At 50.2% G+C, this 27,964-nt stretch overlaps 1 protein-coding gene across 1 annotated transcript in view; it reads right to left on the reverse strand.

The window, feature by feature from the left end:
• The window catches only part of LOC125535005 (peroxidase 2-like), a 44,590-nt gene extending 18,897 nt beyond the window's left edge, over nucleotides 1-25,693 (reverse strand). Inside the window, exon 1 of the mRNA XM_048698062.1 lies at nucleotides 25,082-25,693. Within this exon, the coding sequence (XP_048554019.1) occupies nucleotides 25,082-25,693 (612 nt within the window). The remainder of the gene's footprint in view (nucleotides 1-25,081) is intronic.
• Nucleotides 25,694-27,964: the final 2,271 nt, after the last annotated feature.

Consider the following 27,964-nt stretch of genomic DNA (forward strand, 5'->3'; position numbering starts at 1 on the left):
CACGCTTGCTTTCAACCACGCTCTGCGGAATGTGATGAGCTCGGAAATCTCGACAGAAATCATCCCAAGTGATAACACGTCCACCTCTGGAATCCTTGTACTGCTAGAACCATTCTGCAGCTTGATCTTTGAGTTGGAAGGAAGCGAACTTCACAAAGTCCTCAGGCCTGACGTTGCTGCACTCGAAATGCTTACACAGATCCACAAGCCAATCGTCAGCATCGGTTGCCCCAACACAATTACTGAAAGTCTTTGCCCCGTTAGCAAGGAACTGTTGAGTGTAGCAAAGTGACTCTGATTGCTGCCTTGATTCCCTTGACTGCCTTGATTGCGCTCTTGGAGAATTTGCATGATCAGCTGAGTGTTTGCATTGGTTGCGGCCATCACAGCTTGCCATGCCTCTGGAGGAGGTGGAGGCGGTGGCGGATCTTGATTCTGGTTCTGTGGTGCTCTTAGCGGGAGCTATCCTGAAGAGGTTGACCACCATTAGCACATTCACAGATAAATATTTAAGCTGAATCCAACGGAATGAAAATTGCAACATATAGTCTTCACATCCGAACAAAATGAACGAATGCATTCCTCTTCAAATGGCCACATATCCATAAATTGAGAAGCCACATAGAATTAAGGTAGAAAAATAAATCAACAAGGTACGGATCAAGAACGAATAATCGGTAAGAAATCCCAATCTCAAACCAATATCCGTGGAAGAAGAACTAGAGCTACAAGAATTCCCACCTATGAAACTCCCGAACCTTTCCTGTTATGCAATCAGGTGTTGGGGATACAGGGGAAGCATAATATCTCACCCAAACTAGCAAATCCTACATCCAGCTGTATCCATCCTTCAACACATAACCAAGAAAACTTCAGAAACCATCTACCTCAACCTTCGAAAAGCATCCGTTATACAAGTTATGGCGATACTCCCGAACTCCCGCCCCAGTACTGGGTGGCGTCGAGGTTATCTCACCAATGAACTGCATAAAAGAGATTTTCGATGTCGGCAAACATATCTCAAGTATTCCAGAATTGCAACGATAAAATCATGATGACAACACCTCAGAGCTCAACTCCCCGGGACACTTCCACTAAACCCCTGACAGGAGGCACCAAGACAGTATTCTCATCATAAGCCATCGGAACAAATCCAAGATACTCGCGTGATCCTAAAATTTTTTTTAGTGAAATTTGAGAAGAGAAGAGTCAAAACTCTACGTCAGGATGCCTTACCAGAGCGATGAGGAGACTGGGAAGTAAAAAGAATTCCTAACTCTCCGATATATAAATCCTAAATGACTCAAAACATTTTTCTAGACACAACTCGGCTGCTAAAACGATCAAGCAATGGGGCTCCTAAGGTCGGGGAAGGCTCTGATTACCAACTTGTAACGCCCTCGATGCGGCTATAGCTCCCACGTGTCGAGGCACGACTTAGAGGCATAACCGCATTGAAAGCAGTGTCGCAAGTCAGGCAATCATTACAACATCCCATGTAATACATAATAAAAGGGGGAGATACATAGTTGGCTTACACTCGCCACGTCACATCAGAGTACATAAATAACATCCATCAAAAAAACACTCATGGCCCGACTACGGCGCCAAAATGGAAAAGAACCCAACATGCGACAAGGCCCTGAATCAAACCCCAACTAGGCACCACTACTGATCATCGGGAAAGGAAACATAATAACGCTGAGAGTCCTCGTCGAAATCCCACTTGAGCTCATACTCGTCACCTGGAGCGAAATCACCTGGACCTGCATCTGGAGTTATAGTATCTGTGAGCCACAGGGACTCAGCAATCTCGCACCCTCGCGATCAAAACTATTTAAGCTTATAGGAATGGATGAGGCAAATATATGTGGAGCTGCAGCAAGCGACTAGCATATGTGGTGGCTATCTTATAGGCAAAAGAGAGCGAGAAGAGGAGGCAAAGCGCGAGCGAGAAGCTATAAGAACAACCTGCGCAAGCATAACTCCAACACCGTGTCCACTTCCCGGACTACGCCGAGAAGAGGCCATCACGGCAACACACTCGGTTGATTCATTTTAATTAATTAAGGTTCAAGTTATCTACAACCGGACATTAACAAATTCCCATCTTCCCATAACCGCGGGCACGGCTTTCGAAAGTTCAATCCCTGCAGGGGGGTCCCAACTTAGCCCATGACAAGCTCTCACGGTCAACGAAGGAATAGACCTCCACCCGAGACACACCGATCAGACTCGGTAACCCGGTACAACAAGACAATTCGACAGGTTAAAACAAGACCAGCAACACCGCCCGAATGTGCCGACAAATCCCGATAGGAGCTGCACATATCTCTTTCTCAGGGCACACTCAGATGAGCAAGACGATGGGTAGGCCAGCCCAGAGTTGCCCCTGGTAGCCCCGGACATCCCTCGGTTGGACCAACACTCAGAGGAGCACTGGCCCGGGGGGTTAACATAAGATGACCCTTGAGTCTGCAGAACCCAAGGGAAAGAAAAGGCTAGGTGGCAAAAGGTAAAACCAAGGTTGGGCATTGCTGGAAAAGCTTTAATCAAGGCGAACTATCAAGGGGTTCCCATTATAACCCAACCGCGTAAGGAACGCAAATCCGGGAACATAACACCGGTATGACGAAAACTAGGGCGGCAAGAGTGGAACAAAACACTAGGCGAGAGGCCGCGCCTTCCACCCTTTACCAAGTATATAGATGCATTAAGATAACATAGCAATATAATGATATCCCCAACAAGTAAATAAAAGATGTTCCGACAAGGAACGGCCTCCAAACTTCACCTGCAACTAGCAACGCTATAAGAGGGCTGAGAAAAGCGGTAACCTAGCCAATCAACGGTTTGCTAGGACATGGTGGGTTAGAGGTTTGACATGGCAATTGGGAGGCTGACAAGCAAAAGGTAGGCATCGTAGCATTGGCATAGCAAGAGCGAGCAAACTAGCATAGCAAAGATAGTAATGATTTCGAGGGTATGATCATCTTGCCTGCACAGTTGTCAGAGTTGACTGGATCCTCACAAGCAAACTCAACGGGCTCCTCGGTAGCGAACTCGTCTCCTGGTTCTACCCAACAAGACAAACAAGCAACAAGGACACAATCAACCACGTGCAAGAACAAGCAATATGATGAAATGATGATATGCTATATGTAATGCGATGCGGGATGCAAAATGCAAGATATGACAGGAAATGCATGAACCTGGCCTCATCTTGGAATTCCAAGGGTGCCACTGGATAGAGGGGATGAAATCGCTTGAAAACGATATAAAGATCATTGGAATCGGAGTTACGGTTTGGAAATGGCAAGCGTTTTAAGATATGACACCGGTCTGCAATTTACAGCAAGTAGGCATCTAAAGGCAACGAAATGAACATGCTACAGCCACCAAACAAGACAACAAAAGACATGGCAGGGATTCACACAAGATGCTTAACAAAAGGCTAGCACTGAGCCATGGCCAATTCATCCATTAAGAGGTTCAAACAAGCATGGCAAAAACGCAAATGCAAAACAGATTCCAGACTTGGTGAAATTAACACTAGTCTGAAATTTCAGATCACGAAGCCCTCTTCGGAGCAGCAAAACAACATGATACATGACCTGAACATGACAAGTAAGAACATGGCATGGAGCTACTCAACAAGCTTAACAAAAGTCCCAAAGTGACCTGGGGCCAAAAGGGATCACAAAATATATTAACGGGCACACGAACATAGCTAAAACACAATCAGTTTTCAGACTTAGTGAAAACTGAGACATGCTGAAATATAACTCACGAAGGCATGTAAACGAGCTCGATGAACTCACCATGGTGAAAGTCATGGCAAGGAAGGCATACACCCATTAAGAAGGCAAAAAATACAAGCTAGACATGGCAAGAACAATGGCATAGCATGCACGGATCAACTATAACAACGTCGGCCAAATCGTAAACGAGTTGACGATCTGCCCAGATTCACCACGAAGCAAAAGTAGAGCTCGATTGACTAAAGCTAGGGTGCTCCATAATTGCAAACAAAGAGCATAACATGATTAACAAAACTCCTTTACTGATCATCCTCAAAAGAGGCACGGATCACTAGGAAACAAGCTGAACATATGGCATCATGAACTAAAATATCCCAGACTTAGTGAAAACAACTAAGTCCCTGAAAACAGATTTCCCGGGTGCCTCTCTTTGCAAGCTTGCACAAGTCACCACACACACCCTAAAAATGCATGGGTTGCACCCCTGGAAAGAAGACAAAATGCTTAACAAAACATATGAAGGACTCACAGGCATAGCATGCACACAATAATCATGGCAAAAATGACAAAAGTCTAAGATGAACTAGCAGATCTGACAATTAACTCACGAAGCCTCCTTATAACAGAATTTTGGGCAACAGGATGAACTCAAATGAAAATGGTGCAATGGAATGGAATGATGTACTCGTCGAGGCGAAGATTTTGATATATTATATGCCCAAATCGGAGCTACGGATGCAAAGTTACGGGCGGTCGAAGTATGCATAAAAAACTAGGGTTAGGGACGAAAAAAATCAACCGAGATGACCCAGATCCAGATCTGGCGCGTTCTTCGATGTTCGCCGGAGTCACTGTAGCTCGAATCGCCGGAGAGGAGAGGGACGGACGGAGCTCGGGGAAGAGGCCGGGGCTCACCGGCCGGAGCAAGGCGGCGCCGGCGGTGGTGGACGGGGGCGGCGCCGGCTAGGGCGGCGACCCACGGCGAGACAGGCGGCTGCGGGCGCGGCTCGCGCGCCGGCGAGGTGGCGCCGGCCGGCGATGGCGGCGCGGTGGCCGATCGGGAGGAAGACGGTGGCGCGGGCGTCCCTGGCGGCGGGGCGATGCGGGCACGGGAGGCGGCGGCTGCGGGCCGGGAGGGCCCGCCCTGGGCTCCACGGGCTGGCGGCGGCGGCGAAGTGGGCCTGAGGCGCGGGCCAACGAGGACGCGCCACATGGCAGCGGTGGCGGGTGGTGATTTGTCCGGCCGGGTCGGACGTGTCCGGCTCGGCGCGGGGATCTTTTAGGGTTCGGAGGTAGGTGAAGATCCGAAAAACGGGGGGGTGTATATATAGGCATAAGTAGAGCTAGGAGAGTCCAAATGAGGTGCGGTTTTCGGCCACGCAATCATGATCGAACACTCTAGGACATGGAGCAGAGTTTGGTGGGTTTTCGGCCAAATTGGAGGGGTGTTGGGCTGCAACACACACGAGGCCTTTTCGGTCCCTCGGTTAACTGTTGGGGTATCAAACGAAGTCCAAATGATACGAAACTTGACAGGCGGTCTACCGGTAGTAAAGCAAGGCCGCTTGTCAAGTATCCGTCCAATCCGGAAATGTTTAATCGCCACACACGAAAGAAAGCTAGAAATGACCACCGGAGGAGAGCGAAGCGCCGGAATGCAAAACGGACAACGGGGAAAATGCTCGAATGCATGAGATGAACACGTATGCAAATGCAATGCACATGATGACATGATATGAGATGCATGAAAAACGAAAACAACACACGGAGACAAAGGCCCGAACCCGAGAAATAGATATAACTTAACGCCGGAAACGGCAAGAGTTGGAGTACAAATTGAGAAAGTTACACCCGGGGTGTTACATCCACTGTGTTGTCACCATAAGGCTTGATGGCCCCTTCGATCATCGCTAGCGATGCGGTCCAGGGTGAGGTTTTCCTCCCCAGACAGATCTTCGAATTCGGCGGCTTCGCACTGTGGGCCAATTCGCTTGGCCATCTGGAGCAGATCGAGAGCTACACCCCTGACCATCAGGTCGGATTTGGAAACTTGAATTACACGGCCGACATCCACGGAGACTTGATCTTCGACGGATTCGAGCCCAAGTTGGACGCGCCGCACAGGCGCGACGAGCATGACGTAACTCTGCCGTCGGACAATGTTCAGGAGATCGCATCTGCAACTACTCCGGCCATTAATCCGGAGCAAGACGCGCCATCCAAGGGTGGAGGGATGGACCCCGCCATGGAGGCCGCACTCTCAGTGGCGATAGAGCCGGATACTGACTTCACCCCTCACGAGAGCCGCGTCGCCGAACCGCTGGAATCATCTCCGGCCACGGACTCCGAGCCGCTTATATCCGTACCCGTCCAATCCGACTGGGCGCCGATCATGGAGTTCACCTCCGCGGATATCTTTCGGCACTCGCCCTTCGGCGACGTGCTAAATTCATTAAGGTCTCTCTCCCTATCAGGAGAACCTTGGCCAAACTATGTCCGGCTAGAATGGGATGCGAACGACGAAGAAATTCGCTGCCCACCCACCACCCACTTAGTAGCCACTATCGACGACTTAACCGGCATGCTCGACTTCGACGGTATGGACGACGAAGCCGGAGACAAACAGGAACCACCGCCCTCAGGGCACTGGACCGCCACCTCATCATATGATATATACATGGTGGACACCCCCAAAGAAGGCAATGGCGATGAGGCAGCGGAAGACGACCCCTCCAAGAAGCAACCCAAGCGCCGACGTTAGCGGCGCCGCTCTAAGTCCCGCCACAGCAAGAGCAGTGATACTGTCACAGTAGATAATAACACTCCGGATAGCGCCGAAGACAACAACAATCCCCTCCAGCACGATGTAGAGCTAGAGGACGAACAAGCTGGCCCTCCAGAGCAGGCAGCAGATGGAGAACCGGAGAAGGATAATTACATGCCTCTCTCCGAAGACGAGGCGAGCCTCGGCGATGACGAATTTATCGTGCCTGAGGACCCCCTCGAGCAAGAGCGCTTCAAGCGCCGGCTTATGGCCATGGCAAATAGCCCGAAGAAAAAGCAGCAACAGCTTCAAGCTGATCAAAGACTTGCTAGCAGACAGGTGGACCGAAGTCCTTGCGGCCGAGGAGTATGAACTCGAGCGCCCCTCCAAGAGTTACCCAAAACGCAAGTTGCTACGTCACCTCGAGGAGGAAGCATTGAAACCTCAATCACCAGTGTGCGATGTGGCTGACCGGCCACCGCGTGGCCGAGCCAGAGAGGCGTTTCAGCCTGAAGTTCAGCCTGCACCCCGCCGCCACTCAATCAAAAATACTAAGGCCCGGGACAATACAAGGGACCTGCAAGACGTATTGGACAATAAGGCAAAGATCGCAAGGTCAATATACGGGTCACGGACACGCGCGCCAACACGGGACGATGATCGTCGTGTCGGATACATCAAGAGTAAATCCGGCCGGGCCGAATACAGCAGACAAGATTCGTATGGACTGCGTCGGGATATAGCCCGGCACAGAGGCGCCGCACACCCCCTATGCTTCACCGATGAAGTTATGAATCACGAATTCCCGGAGGGTTTCAAACCCGTAAATATCGAATCATACGACGGCACAACAGATCCCGCTGTATGGATTGAGGATTTCCTCGTTCACATCCACATGGCTCGCGGTGGTGATCTACACACCATCAAGTACCTCCCACTAAAACTCAAAGGACCAGCTCGGCATTGGCTGAACAGCTTGCCAGCAGATTCCATCGGCAGTTGGGAGGATCTGGAAGACGCATTTCTTGACAACTTCCAGGGCACTTATGTGCGGCCACCGGATGCTGATGACTTGAGACATATAACCCAGTAGCCAGGAGAATCGGCCAGACAATTCTGGACTCGGTTCCTGACTAAGAAAAACCAAATTGTAGACTGTCCGGACGCAGAGGCCCTAGCGGCATTCAAGCATAACATCCACGAAAACCAAATCTATGGCAGCCCTCACAATACTTATGACCCGCTTCTGTGCGGGCGAGGATAGCTGGCTGGCTCGCAGCAACAACACATCAAGGAATCCGGACACTTCGGATACCAAAGATGTTAACGGTAGGCAACATCATAACAGACCAAAGCGCCGCAATAACGGCAATAACACCGAAGATACTGCAGTTAATGCCGGATTCAAAGGCTCTAGATCCGGTCAGCGGAAAAAGCCATTTAAAAGAAATACTCTGGCTCCGTCCAGTTTGGATTGCATACTGGATCGCTCGTGTCAAATCCATGGCACCCCCGACAAGCCAGCCAATCACACCAACAGAGAATGCTAGGTGTTCAAGCAGGCCGGCAAATTAAATGCCGAAAACAAGGAGAAGGGGCTGCACAGCGATGACGAGGAGGAGCCCCGGCCGCCGAACACAGGAGGACAGCAGGGTTTCCCCCACAAGTGAAGACGGTGAACATGATATACGCAACCCACATTCCCAAGAGGGAGCGGAAGCGTGCACTAAGGGACGTCTATGCGATGGAGCCCGTCGCCCCAAAGTTCAACCCATGGTCTGCTTGCCCGATCACCTTCGATCACAGGGACCACCCCACTAGCATCCGTCATGGCGGATACGCCGCACTGGTCCTAGACCCCATCATTGACGGATTTCACCTCACTTGAGTCCTTATGGACGGCGGCAGCAGCCTGAACCTGCTTTATCAGGATACAGTGCGAAAAATGGGTATCGATCCCTCGAGGATCAAACCCAGCAAAACCACTTTTAAAGGCGTCATCCCAGGTGTAGAGGCCCATTGCACAGGCTCAATCACACTGGAAGTGGTCTTCGGATCACTGGACAATTTCCGAAGCGAAGAGTTAATCTTCGACATCGTCCCGTTTCGCAGTGGCTATCATGCACTGCTCGGACGGACAACATTTGCAAAATTCAATGCAGTGCCACATTACGCATACCTCAAGCTCAAGATGCCAGGACCTCGCGGGGTCATAACAGTAAATGGAAACACAGAACGCTCACTCTGTACGGAAGAGCGCACTGCGGCCCTCGCAGCAGAAGCACAAAGCAACCTGTTCAGGAAGACCACTCATTCAGCGTCACAGGCCCCGGACACCTTCAAGCGAGTCTAGAACAAGCTGCAACAGGATCGCCTGGCACGATCAGAGCTCGCCTAGCAATTCGTCCCCCGTCCAAGTCCCAGTGAAGCGACGAAATCTGTGCCGCACGTACATAGCTACGCATTGAAAATACCATGGACATAGGCGGGGGCACGATCAGGACATGCCCCGCATTGCGGCTTAACCGCACTAGGGGCTGCATACCTTTTTCATTCCTTTCCTCTTTCAGGGCCTAACTCTCTGGAAGCCCTTTCCTGCAGTACGATTGCCGGACACATTCCGGAAGCAACAACCAAGGAGGCAAGAAGCTAAGATGAACACGGGAACCGCCAGGTGGTCTCTAGTAATAATTGATATACCCGCTTTTCACTATTCATGCGTAGCTTGCCCTACTTTATGCTTATTGCACTACTTGCACCAAGTACGCTTCGGCGTATTAATATGTCATTGCATTATTTAAGTTTTTCTCTTTCTCTTATATGTCCATTTACGACAATCCACACCCGTACATTAGGGTAAGGTAAGTACGCCAGGGGCTCTCGTTTACCCCATAAAACGGTGCCAGAAGTCCGAACACTTTCGATAGTGCGGCACCCCGAACTTATAGCATTATATGCATCAGCTCCGAATCATGTCTTTGGTCAAATGTTGGGTTTTCCCGGCTCCCATGCTTTGGTACCTTACGTTCCGTTATATCGGCTAAGGTAGCGGTGGGAGAACTACTGCGATTGTGTCCCGGTTCTTCTAGACGAGCACCTCAGTAGAGAAAGCCAAAAACTGACTGTCATGATCAGGCGAGAGACTGGTCGCTGTTCGAGAGGTCTCAAGTCCTTAAAGACTTTTTGCGCTTCGGGCGAGGAGTCGGTCTTGTCCGGCTTAGGCGTATATAGCGCCCCAAATTCGGCCCTCCGAATACCAGGGGCTTCATCAAAATTTAAAATGCTAGACTTCAATGGCTAAGTGAGAGTGATAAAGCATTATAGTCCGATTGCCTGGTTCATTGTGTTGAACACCTCCCTCGAAGGACCCAAAATTGGGGTAAAGAGTGCTCATTTTTATCCCGAACACCCCAAAACTAGTTACATGGGGGCAGAAGCCGCCGACTGGCCTACTCTCATATTTTACAAACAGCCGCACATATGGTAATATTTTAAATTAAGAAAGCGTCCCATGGCGCAAATAAACTCATTTCATATTACATGATCACATGAGCATGTTCATTCAAAAAATTACATCCTTGGCACACTCATCCGCCACTAGGCGGGAACCCTTCAGGACACTCTCATAATAGTTCTCGGGGCAGCGATGCTCCTTGCCCTCCGGCGGCCCCCCTTCACCAGCTTCACGGCATCCAGCTTCGCCCAATGCATGTTCGCCCGGGCAAAAGCCCTGCGTGCACCTTCGATGCAGACGGACCGCTTTATGACTTCAAGCCGTGGGCAGGCTTCCACAAGCCGCCTCACCAGACCAAAGTAGCTGCCGGACAGGGGCTCGCTAGGACACATCCGGACTATAAGGTTCCTCATGGCCTGTTCGGCCTTGTGAAGCTCGACCAACTGCTTCAGCTGGTCGCTCAAGGGCACGGGGTGTTCGGTCCCAGTATACTGAGACCAAAACAGCTTCTCCGCCGAACTCCCATCCTCAGCTCGGTAAAACTCTGCGGCATCCACTACACTAAGGGGAAGATCTGCAAACGCTCCTGGAGAGCTCCGAACTCGAGTAAGAAAAAGGAAAGTCTCTTTCACATGCTTGCTTTGCATAATGAATGCCTTACCCGCTGCTATCTTGTTCACCGCGTCAATCTCCTGAAGGGCCTTGTGGGCTTCGGCTTTGGCGCTCCAGACGCTTTCAAGCGCCTGCGTGAGCTCAGACTCTCACGTCTTAGAGTCCAGCTCCAAGGACTCATGCCTTTTGGCAAGAGCCTCGAGCTCTTGCTGCACCTCGCCTACTCGGGCTTCTTGTTTCTCCCATTCAATGCGCTCCTTGGCCGCTTTGTCTTCGGTCTTGGCCAATGCCTCCCTCAGGGTCGCCACTTCGGCCGTGGCCCCTGACAAATCCATGATGATCCTATTATCTTACACCCAAACTCCTTTTTAATATATAGACAAAGGTACTACTTACCTTTGTTCTCCTCGAGCTGCCTCTTGGTAAGGACGAGCTCGGTCTTGGACCGCTCTAGGTCCTGCTTCAGTGCAGAAACCTCCGCAGTACGTGCGGCAGCGGCGAGCAGCGAAGCCTGCACATACACATAGATACATTCTGATTAGACTCCTGTGCCGTCATTTGATCCTCTATTCGGCTTTTCTTCTTGAACGCCGAACAGAGCATCAGTGGATACTATCTATGCGGTAATATTTTCTTATATTTTTTGGTTTCTTACCTCAAAGCCTGTTCGGAGGCTTGCGCAAGCTTCGGCCTGTCCGTGTTTGGCGGACTGAACCTTCTCGACCACCGCACTCATGATAGTGTGGTGCTCTTCATCGATGGAAGCGCTGCGAAGCGCTTCCAGCAAGTTTTCTGGTGCCTCTGGTTGGACAGAGGACACCGACACAGATGGTTGGCCCCCCATAATGGGGGATCGCCTGCCGGAGTCCGGAAATCGAAGGTTCCAGCGCAGTGTTCGACTGAGGTCCGAACTCGGAACCCGTAGGAGCCTCGCTCCCTTGGTACCCAGGGTCCGGGAAGTCGCCTTGAGGCACCCCAGGACCACCTCCCCTTGGCTCAGTGCCTTTTGAGACAACACCTCGGCATTGTCCGTAGGGCGAGGGGTGGTAGCGGTCGGGAGAGAACCACTGTTCATATCCGACGAGTCCAGAGAGCCGCTCGACGAGGATACGTCGAGACGAGCTTGGGACGGACTGCATAATCTCGTTCGGCATGAGAAGAGGCAGTGTAATAAAACATACCATGAAGTACTATGGTGCCCAGACACTTACAATTTCACCAGGGGCTTGACCCTGGGTAGCCACTCGTCGTCGCAGTCGGCGGCTATTGTGGCGTAGTCCAGAGGGAGGGTCCTCCCCTTCTTGGACCCTTCGGCCTCCCCGGTTAGGTCGGCCTTCCTTTTCTTGTCTCCCCTGGCTGGGGCGGGAGAACTTTCCTCTTCCTCCTTGAGGGAGTCCTGGATTAGGGGGTCTCCGGACAGCCGGATTATATCCTTTGGCCGGACTGTTGGACTATGAAGATACAAGATTGAAGACTTCATCTCGTGTCCGGATGGGACTCTTACTTGGCGTGGAAGGCAAGCTAGACAATACGGATATGTGTATCTCCTCCTTTGTAACTGACCTTGTGTAACCCTAACCTCTCTGGTGTCTATATAAACTGGAGGGTTTTAGTCATTAGGACACAACAACTACAACATACAATCATACCATAGGCTAGCTTCTAGGCTTTAGCCCCTCCGATCTCGTGGTAGATCTACTCTTGTACTACCCATATCATCAATATTAATCAAGCAGGATGTAGGGTTTTACCTCCATCAAGAGGGCCCGAACCTGGGTAAAACTTCGTGTCCCTGCCTCCTGTTACCATCCACCTAGACGCACAGTTCGGGACCCCCTACCCGAGATCCACCGGTTTTGACACCGACATTGGTGCTTTCATTGAGAGTTCCTCTGTGTCGTCGCCGTTAGGCTCGATGGCTCCTTCTATCATCATTAGCGATGTAGTCCAGGGTGAGACTTTTCTCCCCGGACAGATTTTTGTATTCAGCGGCTTTGCACCGCGGGCCAATTCGCTTGGCCATCTGGAGCAGATTGAAAGCTACGCCCCTGGCCATCAGGTCAGATTTGGAAGCTTGAACTACACGGCCGATATCCGCGGAGACTCGATCTTCGACGGATTCGAGCATCTGCCTTGTGCGTCACGCGGTCATGATGAGTACGATTTAGCTCTACCATCCGACAGTGTTCAGGAGATCGCACCGGCAGCCGCTCCGACCCTCAATTCGGAACCAATTGCGCGTCCATGGACGGGTGGATGGACCCCACCACGGAGGCCTTACCCTCATCGGCAATCCAGCCGAACATCGACCTTACTCTGCACGAGAGCCGCGCTGACATACTGCCGGATCTCTCTCCGGCCACGGACTCCGAACCGCCTGCGCCCGTCCCTAATGAATCCAATTGGGCGCCGATCATGGAGTTTACCTCTGCGGATATTTTTCAGCACTCGCCCCTTGGCGACATACTGAACTCGTTGAGGTCTCTCTCCTTGTCAGGAGAATCCTGGCTGAAGTATGTCCGGCAGGATTGGGATGCGGATGGCGTCAAAATTCACCGCCCACCCACCACCGACTTAGTAGCCACTGTCGATGACCTAACCGACATGCTCGATTTCGAATCCGAAGACATCGACGGTATGGACGAAGATGCAGGAGATGAACAGGAACCACTGCCCACAGGGCACTGGACGCCCACTTCATCACATGACGTATACATGGTGGACACACCAAAAGAAAACGACCACGAGGAACAAAAGGACGCAATGAAGGGTTGTCCCCTCGAGAAGCAGTCAAAGCAACGGCGTAAGCGCCGCTCCAAATCCCGCCTCGGAAGAAACAATGATCATACAGACCCAGCGTTAGAGCAGGGTGAACCATCTCCGGACCACGGCAACACGGAGTCAAACCGAACAACCCGATCCTGTCAAAGATAACAGTCCGGATGACATCACACCGAACAGACACCCGGAGCAACAGAATGCCCGTCAAAGGCTCGTTGCCACCGCGAGGAGTCTAAAAAAGCAGAAGCAAAGGCTCAAGGCTGCACAAGACACACTTAAAATCAGATGGAGTAAAGTACTCAATACAGCAGCAAAGTACGGTGGTAATTGCCCCATTAAGAGCTACCCGAAGCGGAAGTTGCTACCTGAATTCGATGAGGAGGCCTTAGATCCCCCGCAACCAAAAATTAAAACGGCCACCTGGCCGGATAGACGACCTCACGGCCAACATAGAACGGCAAACAATGCCGCACATAAGCCAATACGTGATCCACGCGAGGGCTCGCATCAAAAGGACAACGCAACCTGATCCATCTATGGACCACGCAAGCGCGCTCCAGCATACGATGCAACACAACAAACATCCGAACAATGCGGTACACCCAGATACAGGGGTGCCGCACACCCCCTATGTTTCACCGATGAGGTGCTGGACCATGAATTTCCAGAGGGATTCAAACCCGTAAACATAGAAGCATACGACGGAACAACAGACCCTGGGGTCTGGATCGAGGACTATATCCTCCATATCCATATGGCTCGAGGAGATGATCTCCACGCCATCAAGTACTTACCCCTCAAGCTCAAAGGGCCAGCTTGGCACTGGCTTAAAAGCCTCCTCGAAAACTCCATCGGAAGCTGGGAAGAGCTCGAAGATGCTTTTCGGGCAAATTTTCAAGGGACTTATGTCCGACCTCTGGATGCGGACAATTTGAGTCATATAACTCAACAGCCCGGAGAGTCAGCCCGAAAGCTTTGGAACAGGTTTCTTACTAAAAAGAACCAAATAGTCGACTGTCCGGACGCCAAAGCCTTGGCAGCTTTTAAGCATAGCGTCCGCGACGAATGGCTTGCTAGACACCTCAGCCAAGAAAAGCCGAGAACAATGGCAGCATTAACAAGCCTCATGACCCACTTTTGCACGGGTGAAGACAGCTGGCTAGTCAGATGCAGCACCAGTGACCCAAGTACATCCGAAGTTAGAGATGAAAACGAGAAATCACGACGCAGCAAAAAGAATAAGCGCCAGAACAAAGAAGACAGTCCGAAGAGCACGGAAGTAAATGCCGGATTCAGAAGCTCTCGGCCAGGTCAGCAAAAGCCGCCCCCCTAAAGGCGCCAGGGATGAACTGTCTAGCCTGAACAAAATTCTGGACCAAATATGCCAGATCCATAGCACCCCTGGTAAACCCGCTAATCATACCCATAGAGAATGTTGGGTCTTCAAGCAGTCCGGCAAGCTGAACGCTGTACACAAGGGGGAGGATACACCAAGCGAAGACGAGGATGAGCCTCTCAAGCAAGACACTGCGGAACAAAAGAAATTTCCACCAGAAGTCAAAACAGTAAACGTGTTACACGTAATCAAGGGGAGAAGTAAAGCGGCACTCCCAGAGAAATATGCCCAAGGGCCTATCACCGCGGAGTCCTGCCACTGGTCGGCTCAACCGATCACTTTCGACCATCGGGATTACTCAGCAAATATCCGGCATACAGGATGGGCTGCCTTGGTATTAGACCCAATAATTGACGGATACCATTTCACACGAGTCCTGATGGACGGTGGCAGCCGGCTAAACCTGATATATCAGGACACAATCCGCAAAACGGGGATAGACCCAATGAAAATTCGCCACAGCAATACTACCTTTAAAGGAGTAACGCCAGGCCCAGGGGCTCACTGCACGGGCTCCCTACTACTAGAAGTTATATTTGGCCTCCCCGATAACTTCCGTCGCGAAAATTTAACCTTCCACATTGCTCCGTTCCAAAGTGGCTATCAAGCACTACTTGGACGCGAAGCTTTCGCTCACTTTAACACAATACCGCACTACGCTTCCCTCACGCTTAAGATGCCCAGTCCACGTGGCATCATTGCAGTAAATGGAAATATGGAGCGATCCCTGCACGCCGAAGAGAATGCGGCTGCCTGGGCAGCCGCACACTAAAACAGCCTCACCAACTAAAGTATTTGATAGGTCGTCAAGACCACGGACACGGTTAGACGAGTCCGGTGCAGCTGCATGTAATTCGTACAGGTTTGATGGCCACACCCCTATCACAAATACAAGGGGCTCAACGCACGTAGACAAGTGGCAAATTTTACTTATCTTGAATTATAGGTTGTTTTTTCAAAAAACCTACCTTTTTGCACGACAACTTTTCACCTAAGTTCCTCTCTTTTACAGATGACCACCGTGCTACACCCGTCCAGGATACGGCACAATGGAGACACGGGCGCAGACGTTCAGAAGGGACCCGTTCCAAGGATTCTTTTTAGATTAAGACCCTGCGTCAACCTTTTTTACTGTCTCTTATTGATACACATCCCTCGGATTCTCAGTACAATTGAGAAGGATGCTGGCGTCTTGCATGTGGCCACGTCAGAATAATGCACGTACCTGAACACCAGGGGCTTCTTACAAAGGGCACTGATTAGGCCCGGTTCATACCATAAAGACCGAATACCTTAGGGAGTGTTCGGCGTCGCGAGTTTGGCCCTATATGCATCAGCTCCGAATCATGTCTTTGGTCAAATGTTGGGTTTGCCCGGCTCCTATGTTTTGGTAACTTACGTTCCGCTCTATCGGCTAAGGTAGCACTAGGAAAACTACTGCCATTGTGCCGCGGGTCATCCGGACGAGCACCTCAGTAGAGAAAGCCGAAAACTGACTGTCATGATATAGCGTGAGACTGGTCAACCACTCGATGACCTATCAGAATGTTAGAATTTCTCCGCCTTAACGAAGGGCCGTTTCCTGGCCAGGCATGTACGCACCCCGAATTCGGGAGAGTGCGGAGCCACCAGGGGCTATATAGTAGCCCCACCGTCAAACTCCTATGGCTAAGTGAAAGTGTTAAAGCATTATAGTCCGGTTGCCTCGTTCGCTGCGCTATCACCTCCTTAATAGGACCAAGATGTTGGGTTAATTGTGAACACGCATCTTCTACGAACACCCCCGCATTCTATGCGTGGGGGATGAAGCCGACGACTGCAATATTTCAGGTTATACACATGTATACATAAACGGCCACACAGGAGGCATCATATTACTTTCAGGCAAAAGTATAAACACAGCCTTAATAAATTTCATAAAAACATTGTGTTTACAATGGGAATACATGTCACTCAAACATAATATTCTTCGAGCACTGGGCCTCTATCAAATGAGCACCCTCGAGAACCTCTTCGAAATAGTGCTCGATAGCCACTCGGCCTATGGCCGAACCCTGCGCCGCAATAGTGGTAGCATCCATCTCCGCCCAGTATGCTTTTACACGGGCAAGGGACATCCGCGAGCCTTCTATGCACGCCGACCTCTTCATCACATTGATGCGCGGCACCACACCAAGGAACTGTTGCACTAAGCTGAAATAGCTGTTCGGCTTCGGCTTTTCCGGCCACAGCTGATCCACAATAGACCTCATGGCGAGTCCGGACAACCTATTGAGTTCGGCCCATTCGGCTAGCTGATCAGTCAATGGAAGCGGATGCTCTGGAATGTTAAATTGCGACCAGAACAGCTTGTCCACTTCACGATCTGTTTGATCTTGGAAGTATTTGGCCGCATCGACAACGCTCGCCGCCAAGTCCATGTATGCGTCTGCCGAACTCCATAGCCGATCCAGAGGGGCATACCGTGGATCTCTGAACTTCCTCCGCAGCATAAAGGGCTTCCCAGCCGCAATATCCCCGGCTTCACGCAGCTCCTCCTTCGCTCTCATAGCAGAGCGGGTGTCTTTGTTCGCCATCGTGGCCTTTTCAAGGTCCGTTGCCTTTGCTCGGTTTTCTTTTCCAAGGAACTGGCAACGGTCGGCAGTGTCTTTTAACTTTACGGCCATCTTGGCCATCTTCTCTTTGCTCTCGCAATGCGCAGCCTTCTCGGTTTTCAACTCTTCGGCCGCCTTCACAGCAGCCGCATTACTAATCCTTGCTTGTTCCTTGGCTCGGGCAAGTTCCGCCCGCAGGGTTTCCACTGTGGCTGCTCCATCTTCAGTCATAACATATTAAAGATACTGGCATCATGATGCTCTTACTATGTGGCATTCACCAGAAAATACCACTTACCATGTGCCTCGTCAAACCTCTTGTTAACAAGCTCGATGTCGGCATCCGCCGCATCCAGTTGCCGCTTCAGTTTGGCAAACTCATGAGTCCGGCTAGCCATCGGAGCTCCCACTACCTGCACATTAAAGCGGCATGGTTACTACCTGGGACTACGATCCTCTGTTTGTCGCCGTTCTCGGTGACAACCAGAGTCTCAGGGGCTACTATCTACACAGGGCACACCTAAAAATATGCGGTACCATCACAAATGTACATCATTTTACGTACCTCAAAGCCCGTTAGTAGACTCATAAAGGCATCATCCAACCCTCTTTCGGCGGATGAAATCCTTTCCATCACCATACCCATCAATGTACGGTGTTCTTCTGAGATGGCCGCTCACTCCAACAGCTCTCTCAGTACGTCCGACCGCATACCAGACGGTGCCGGACTCTTCTGTTTGCTCTCTTCGAGAGCCGGACGCTGGGGACTTCAGGTGACTATAGGATTATCTTCTGGCCTCACCGGATCCGGAGAGGCCCTCCGTGACGACACTTCAAGGTCGCCCACCTCTTGAGCGGAGGAGTCCAGGAGAGGCGTTTCGCTCTCCATCATCTCCGGAAGAAGATTCCGTGAAGACAAGCTCTGCTGAGAAGGGCTAAGATCCGAACTGCAAGATAAATACTTCGGTTATTTTCCTCAGAGGTAAGGTAATATATCTTCACTGTTAAAGAGCTTTTAATTGCCTACAGCTTGTTAGAGGGCTGATCCCCGTGCGGACTTTGTGCGGCAAGAGCACCCTCCAAGGCAGGACCCTCTGGTGGAGATTTCTTCTCCCGCTTAGAAACCTTGGTTTCCGAATTTTCGGAGGAAGTCCTCTTCCTTCCCCGGGGTGAGAGAATGTCAGATTCCTCCCCTCGGTTATCATCCCTCACGGAGGTGCTCGTTCCCTCGGTCAGAATAGGTAGCGGTGGAGGCCCGCTCTCGCCCTCATTATTCCCCCCTTTGTCTTCCTTTGAGGGCTCCGGGCAAGGTGCTAGTTCGAGCATCTTTTCCAGTACCGGATTTTACAAACCCTCAGGAAGGGGGGCCGAACACCGAATCATCTTTGCCTTTGTTATCCAGTCCTATTCAAAGAGCGATTTCTCAGAATAACGTCATGATAAATGGAAGATGGTGTGTTTGTCTAGAGGATAACTTACTTGGTCGGCGGTGCGGTTGCTGCTCAGGCCCACGTCCTCGGTAGTATCCGGACACTCTATCTGGGGTCCGAAGAATGATCTATACATCTCCTCGTGTGTCATGCCAAGGAAATTCTGAATAGCGCGCGGTCCTTCTGGGTTGAACTCCCACATGCGAAGAGGCTGGCGTTTGCATGGCTGGATTCGTCGAACCAGCATGACTTGCATTACCATAATCAAACTGAAATCTCCTTCGAAGAGATTTTGAATGCGGCTTTGTAGTACAGGCACGTCCTTGGCTGGGACCCAGCTCAGCCATCTGCTAATCCATGACATCAGTTGTGGTGGAGGGCCTAAGCAGAAAGCAGGGGCAGCCGCCCACTTGGCACTTCTGGGAGCTGTGATATAAAACCACTCCCGTTGCCCTAATCCGGACACCTCTGGAATAGAACCGTTTGGCCATGGAGCTCCATAAATCTTGCTTATTAATGCACCTCCGCACGCTACATGCTGCCCCTCGATCATCTTCGGCTTCACGTCAAAGGTCTTGAGCCACAGGTCGAAGTGAGGGGTAATGCGGAGGAAGGCCTCACATACGACAATAAATGCCGAGATGTGGAGAAAGGAGTCCAGGGCTAGATCGTGGAAATCTAGCCCGTAATAAAACATCAGCCCCCTAACGAAGGGATCCAGAGTGAGGCCTAGACCTCGGAGGAAGTGGGAGATGAACACGACGTCTTCATTGGGTTCAGGAGTAGGGACGACCTGCCCTCGGGCAGGCAACCGATGCGAAACCTTGGCGGTCAGGTATCTGGCCTCCCTCAACTTCTTGATATCTTCTTCTGTAACAGAGGAGGGCATCCACCGGCCTTGAAGGCTAGATCCGGACATGATTGAAGGTCCGGAGCACCTGACCTGGGCTTTGGTGTTAGAACTCGAGGCGGGGGAAGGATTCGATTGAGCACGGGAGGGAAAGAGTAAAAGCCTTGTCCCTTTATAAAGAGGGTGAATATCAAGCGTCCTCTCCGTAGCCGTTTGGGACTTGCCTATGATCTAGGAGTCCTAGATAAGGTTGGGTTACCCACGACCGTATTGATGAGAATCCCGTAATTAGGGGAACACGATCTCTGCTTTGACAAGACGTGTCAAAAAACTGCCTCGCGTTATGTGCGGGGCTAGTTAAAGGAGACGGTTCGAATAATCACTGGGCCATGACATAATGTCGTGTTGCCAAGACGTGTCAGCAGATTAGATTTGTGGAAGTATTATTCTCTCTATGGTGGTATGTGGAACTTATTTTGCAGGGTTGGACACTATCCTTGTATTCAAATTCTTCAGTGAGGTATTCGGAGGAGGAACCCGCCTTGCAATGCCGAAGACAATACTGCGCGCCGGACTCATCGTCATTGAAAGCCTGGTTCAGGGGCTACTGAGGGAGTCCTGGATTAGGGGGTCTCCGGACAGCCGGATTATATCCTTTGGCCAGACTGTTGGACTATGAAAATACAAGATTGAAGACTTCGTCTCGTGTCTGGATGGGACTCTACTTGGCGTGGAAGGCAAGCTAGGCAATACGGATATGGATATCTCCTCCTTTGTAACCGACCTTGTGTAACCCTAACCCTCTCCGATGTCTATATAAACCGGAGGGTTTTAGTCCATAGGACACAACAACAATAACATACAATCATACCATAGGCTAGCTTCTAGGGTTTAGCCTCTCTGATCTCATGGTAGATCTACTCTTGTACTACCCATATCATCAATATTAATCAAGCAGGACATAGGGTTTTACCTCCATCAAGAGGGCCCGAACCTGGGTAAAACTTTGTGTCCCTACCTCCTGTTACCATCCACCTAGACGCACAGTTCGGGACCCCCTACCCGAGATCCGCCGGTTTTGACACCAACACTCCTCCTCGTCTTCGTGGGAGGAGTGAGCATCGGAGTCATCGGACGATGAGTCCGATACAACCTTGCGCCGGAGACCCTTTCGGGTCCCCGCGGCCTTCTTCTTGGCCTTCTTCACCGGCACCTTGTAAGGTGCCAGAGTCAGCACCTCCGTTAGGAGAGCGCCTGCAGGATCTTCGGGCAGGGGGGCTGGGCATTCAAGCTGCTCCGTTGTCTTTATCCAGTCCTGTTAATGGCATAGAAGCTTAGATCCTGCATATGACTAAACCGGGGCAAATAAATACCCTGGGAGATATAAAAACTTATCGGATTGGCGTGACGTTTTGTGCTGAGTCCGCGGTCCTCGGTGAGGGAGGGAGGAATCTCGACGCCCTTGAATAGCACCCTCCAGACTTCCTCGTGCGTCGTGTCATAGAGCTCTCGCAGCGTCTGGTGCATGGCCGAGTCGAACTCCCACAAATCGAATGCCCGTCGTTGACACGGGAGGATCCGGCGGAAGAGCATGACCTGGACCACGTTCACAAGCTTGATTTTCTTGCTCGTCATGTTCCGGATATAGGTCTGGAGTCCAATCAACTCTACCGAAGCACCCCAGGACATGCCCTTCTCTTTCTAGGAGGCGAGCCACGTGGGGATTCTGGATCGAAATTTGGGGGCCGCCACCCAGTTGGATTCGCGCAGCTCAGTGATGTAGAACCACCCCGATTGCCACCCCTTTATGGTATCCACATAGGTGCCCTCGAGCCAGGTGACATTAGGCATCTTGCCCACCATGGCGCCTCCGCACTCTTCTTGCTGGCCACCCACTACCTTCGGTTTAACATTGAAGGTTTTCAGCCATAGGCTGAAGTGGGGCCTGATGCGGAGGAAGGCCTCGCACACGACGATAAACGCCGAGATGTTGAGGATGAAATTGGGGGCCAAATCATGAAAATCCAGCCCATAGTAGAACATGAGCCTGCAGACAAACGGGTGGAGGGGAAATCCCAGTCTGCGGACAAAATGGGTAAGGAAAACTACACTCTCATGGGGTTCAGGCGTAGGGATGATCTGCCCTGCATCTGGCAGCCGGTGCGCGATATCCGCGGCCAGATATCCGGTATCCCGTAACTTTTTGATGTTCTCCTCCATGACAGAGGAGACCATCCACTTGCCTCCTGCTCCGCACATGCCTGGAGTGGTTTGAGAAGAGGAACGCGAGCTTGGGCGCTAGAGCTCGAGTGTGCGGGAGTGGCTAAGCAAGGAGGAAGAAGGCGTGGGTGAAAAGAGTGAATCCTTGTCCCTTTATAAGGGCCGAAGAGACGATGCGTCTCCCCACTTGCCTGTTAAAACCGCTTATTTTCTAGGCGCCGTAATTGATGGCGCGGCTGGGTTACCCATGTCCGTATTGATGAGAATCCCGTAATAAGGGGACACGATCTCTGCTTTGACAAGACGTGTCGAAAAAAACCGCCCCATGTTGTGTGCGGTGCCGGTTGAGAAAAACGGTTCGAATAATGACCGAGCCATGACATAACGTCATGCTGTCAGAACGCGTCAGCAGATTAGATTTGTGCAAATATTATTCTCTCTGCGGTAGTATGTGGAACTTGTTTTGCAGAGCCAGACACTATTCTGGTGTTCAAAATCTTCTATGGAGTGTTCGGAGGAGGAACCCGCCTTGCAATGCCGAGGACAATACTGTGCGCCGGACTCATCGTCATTGAAGCCTGGTTCAGGGGCTACTGAGGGAGTCCTGGATTAGGGGGTCTCCGGACAGCCGGACTGTTGGACTATGAAGATATGAGATTGAAGACTTCGTCCCATGTCCGGATGGGACTCTACTTGGCGTGGAAGGCAAGCTAGGCAATACGGATATGTATATCTCCTCCTTTGTAACCGACCTTGTGCAACCCTAGCCCCCTCCGGTGTCTATATAAACCGGAGGGTTTAGTCCATAGGACAACATACAATCATACCATAGGCTAGCTTCTAGGGTTTAGCCTATCTGATCTCATGGTAGATCAGCTCTTGTAATACTCATATCATCGAGAACAATCAAGCAGGACGTAGGGTATTACCTCCATCAAGAGGGCCCGAACCTGGGTAAACATCGTGTCCCCTGCCTCCTATTACCATCTGCCTTAGACGCACAGTTCGGGATCCCTACTCGAGATCCGCCGGTTTTGACACCGACAACGGTGGCGATGGCCCAATCTTCATGTCGCAGCGGAGCCGGATCAGTGATTACCCGCACCCTAGCTGGCCGCCCTTCGATCTGCAGTGCCTGATGACACGGTGGGAGGAACGGCGTGGGGTCAAAGGGCAAATTTTCCATGGTCTGCTCTACGAGCTCTCCTCTCACCACTGTGGATTGCAGCAGTCGACTAGTAGTCAATGGAGGTGGCGGAGGCAGAGAGGTCGAGCTAGAGGTTGGACGAGCAGGAGCATCTAAGCTGGTAGGTGGGGGACAACTCTCTCCGCTTGATTGTCGGGCTCTTTGATAGCATTCCTCCGAGAAGGCACCACAATCGCTTCATTACAGATATTGAGGCAGACTGACGATTTGACAGGACGAGGGAGCGGAAGGCTAAATGGCAGCCACTGGCAACATGGCCCCACCCCTTACAGTTTCGGTATCTAATTTTATTAGTGCAGTCCGGCCTCAAAAGGCCCTCTAGGAGACAACGGACGCAAAAGGCCTTGGTTCGGGTCAGCCAAGTCCACGGAACAGCCACAATCTCAGCCCTTGTACCTTGACTAGTTTGAATGTCCTCACTTCCTGCCTCATTATTGCCAATAACCGGGAATTGAAGTCTTTCAAAAACTGTAGTAACTGCCACCGTTGATCGAGCACGAGAATTGCTCTGAATTTGGGAGGTGTTTGCGGACTGATTGACGTACCTTGGAGCTCGAACTGCATCTGCATTGGAATTTGAATTGCTTGCACAAGAAACTACTGTCCAACCTTCATCCTGATCGGGGTCTGACAAAGATCGATGTTGTGGACCATTTGGCCCCCAAAGGAGAAAAACAAGGTTGAATTCAGGCAAAGAAACATTTCCACCATTGTAAATAGCAAAACCAACATTGATGGATGAGACTGAAAACTTAAACAAGGTAGCACTAAGTTTCTGAACTTTGAATTGAGATGCTCTTCCTCCGAAGCAAGGGAGAATAATAGTACCGACTGAATCCTCCGTGAGCGTGATCTTGGATCGAGTAAACCCAGCAACTAGAAAAAATTCCCTCTGCACTTGTTCTACCCTGAAGTTGATCAGAAGCTTCAAAGAATGCCAGATCCGATCTTTGAATGCATGGCCTCTCTGAAAGCGAAGGTCAGCGAGCGATATGGTGACGAGCGAGGGGAGTATGTGGTACACCATGTTCGGAGTGACAAGCGGTGCAAGCAGTGGTGGCCACTGTGGCCGGGGTGGCCTACGGCGCGGCTAGGAACGGCTAGGGACGGCGATGGTGGCCGTCACGGCCGGAGTGGCCAGCGGCGCAGCTAGGAGCGAGGGCTAGGAGCAAGAGCGCGGCACTAGTGCGGCTACTTTGTAAACATATTATTCTAGAAATGAATCAATCTCATCAGATTTCATAAAAATATATTTTATAATTCTTATTACATTTATTACCAACATAATTATATATTCATATACAAAATAAATATCAATGCTACATCTATGAAAATTTATCAATGTCAACAACAAATAAATAGTACCCCACAAAAGAAACAAAAAAATAGTAAACATTTTTGGAAGAGTAAAATATGATGTCCTCGCATTAGACGGCCACTGTGCTAGTTAAGAAAAAGAAAAAGACATGGTTCACGCTATCATTTCGGTGCAAAGGACGATTCTTAGTTCACCTTGGTGCTGGAGCGGAAAATATTCTGTAGAGCACCTCCATAGACATGGTTCACGCTATCATTTCGGTGCAAAGGACGATTCACAGGCTTGGGTGCACCTCCTTATCTAGCCATCCATCTATGCATTGAGATTCATGCAAGAACATTTGTCTTTTTTGTTTCTTTTAAATAAAACAACATATGAACTTCAGACTTTGCAGCACAACAAAACATTCTAACTAGAATGTGGGAAAAAACTTTCAGATTTTTTCGTGCATCATAAATACTAAAAAAATATTTTTTTTAATATTGAAAATCTCATTTTGTATATTTATGTCGGCCAAAAAAATCTATAAGTTTTTTCTCATAGTGTAGTAAGAATGTTTCGCTATCTTGCAAAGTTTTATGTTCATATGTTGTTTTATTTGGAAGGAACAAAAAAGAGAAAATTTCATGTTGTAAGTTAGTTGTCTGGCACGGATCTCAAAGTATATTAAAGGGTAAGGATAGGAGGTGTCTACGAGCCCAAGCTCTAAAAATCTGCGTCCGCTGGAGCGGGTGCGTCTGACCATTCCCTGGGAGCCAGTCAATGGGCTGAGGTTCCCCATCTTCACCATGGCCGAGGCGAAGGCGTTCCTGAACGTCTCCGGGTTAGCCGCGAAGCTGTCGACGATGTTCTCAGTGGCACCACCGGCGCCAATGGTGTAGAGCACCTGGTCGGAGTGCAGGAGCCCCTTGTTGAGCTGGAGGTTCAGGAAGTAGTTGTTGTCGAACGAGTCCGCGTTCATGGTTGTCGTCGTGTCATCCAGCTGGGCCAAGTTCCTGTCGCCAGAGCCGGTTGGCTGGGGACAGTTGGCCTTGAGCTTCGTCGCATAGTTCGGGTCGATGTTGGCCTCGTTGTAGAGCCTATTCCTGAAGTTCTTGCACTGCGCCCTCCCAACCGTGTGTGCCCCAGAGAGGGCGACCATATCGGTCAAGCTGAACCCCTTGATGGCGAATCTGCTGCTGAGGCCGGCGACGTCCAAGGACGGCGGAGGCAGGTCATCGTTGGCCAGTGTCACGCTAGCCATGGTGGAGTCCCTCCTCCCTAGTTGAAGTGTCCATGACGGCTCTCTTAAAATTATGGTGAACATGTTATGTATTTCAAGAAATTTAAATGAATAGGTGCTAAGTTGACATGTAATCACCTCAACAGTATTATAATGTGCAAACACAGCTGTGATCGTTGGCTAGCCAAGCTATTTGGACATATATACTTTCGAGAGACATTCTATCAAATGATGGCCTGGATTGTGGCTCTAAATTTGACATCTGTACATACTTTGCTGGCCTCGATGAAGAGGATCTTCAACACGCACTACTAGGAAAAGACCTACTAGTGGTGCACCTGTTTTGCCTACTAATGGCGCACTACAGGTGCGCCACTAGTATCACGTCATTAGTATTTTTTACTAATGGCGCACCTGTGGTATGCTAATGGCGCACCATGCAGTGCGCCATTAGTATAGCCCACGGTGCGTCATTAGTATGCCTCCCAGGGGGCCATATTTACCCATGTGCTTTGGCATACTAATGTCGCACTAGTGGATGATGCGCCATTAGAGTCCTTATTGTAGTGCGTCATTAGTGTGGTGAGTGGTGCGCCACTAGTATGAATATTAGGGATTTTTTTTCTTTTCTAATATTTGCACAGGTTACAAAACATATTACCGCACATAATATAGAGAGCACAACATATAAACAACAGACTTATCGAATACAATAGAAGATTAGTCTCCGAATACAATTCATCATATTAGTGTCCGAATTTAAAATACCGAACAAAGTTATAACATTACAAGTCTCGAAACCATGAGTAGCGAGTTTATCTTCACATTACAAGTCGATATCGATCATCTAAACTACCATCACATAGAAGAGAGCTGCGGTCATCACGATGAGCATCATCATGATAAAACTGGTCTTCATCCGCTTCCTCCAACGCTCCCTCCTCTCTCCCGCTAGATAGCGCGTGTATCTAACTTCCGCCTCCGCCCTAGTGGTGTACTCTTTGTAACTGTTACCGCTGAAATGGTGAACCTGTCTCCGACACTCCTCCCAGTCGTTGTAGACTCCGGAAACCTTACCCTTGTACACGACATACAACGGCATCTCTATGCACTAGCCAAACAAAACGTTAGTAACAATTCACAGACAATACATAAGCAATGTATAAGTATGCAACAAAAGGATCAGAAGAGAAAAGCAACACATTAATAGCACGATTCATGGTCCTACTAATAAATAGCATCAATTACATATAAGTTGAACGACTGTCCAAACCAAAGAGACATACAAGTTCATTAAAGTTTAATTATAACATGAGCTAATTGATGTTTCAGAACTACACATAGCATCACTACTTTCGACTCGACTCAGGGACCGGAGCATGGATGAAGCCGCCATCTCTCGTGATGGTCATGAAATCACGGGTGTTGTCAGCCTGCATTTGTAGCGTTGTGCCTATCTCACTGTTGGACGGTTGATATCTGAGGTAGAACTGTCCCGAGGTACGAAGGACATCTTGGTGGATGATTTCCGCAAACTCCGACTGGATGCGATAGAATTCTTGTCTGATGTCCGCGTCCTGGATTGATGACAATCTTGCGGCCCAATCTTTGAGATTATTTGGTAGCCGAAGGTGATTATGGTCCCGTACAATCGCCGCATGTGATGGAGGGCGTAGTAGGCATCCTTATGACCGCCAGGCGGCTGCTTGACGCAGGGGAACGTCGTAGTGTGGGCGAACACGTGCTTGCCGTACCTACGAACTAGCCTGGTGAAGGTGCCTCTAGATCTGGCGTAGCCGGGGAGAACATCATCAAGAACTTTCTTGATATTTGTGTAGTCTTTCTTCGACTGACGGTCCAAGTCGAAATACGTGGCCATGGAATATTTCGGGCTTAAGAGGATGAGTGTGCAATGTGTGTCACTACACAAAACACGGAATGTTAGAAAAAAAAGAACGATCGAAATCTAAGAAATCATATGTTACGGGGCGGTGAGGGGATGACTTGCTCGGGAAACTAAGACACGAGGAAGTTATCCTTATCTGGGTTTGCCAGAATGACGCCTTCGAGGTAAGAAATCGCGATTGCCGGTCCCTAGCGCCGCCCAAGATCTTGGCACGCATGTAGAAGGGGTCAACTATCACGATGTCTGGGGTCTTGGCTCTAATGATCCAAATCTCCATACTCAGCGAAAATAGCCGAACGAAGATGTAGTGCAGCGGATGAAGGTTAAACATAGCGAAGATGTCATCAAACCGCAGGATGATCATACCCTCGATGGCGTTATCCACAAAGCCCTTGCCCTCTGGCACCTTGGCCACGAAAACCGGGTATGCCACATCATTCTCGGAGAGA

This window comes from Triticum urartu, chromosome 2, assembly GCF_003073215.2.
Source record: "Triticum urartu cultivar G1812 chromosome 2, Tu2.1, whole genome shotgun sequence".
NCBI classification, from domain to species: Eukaryota; Viridiplantae; Streptophyta; class Magnoliopsida; order Poales; family Poaceae; genus Triticum; species Triticum urartu.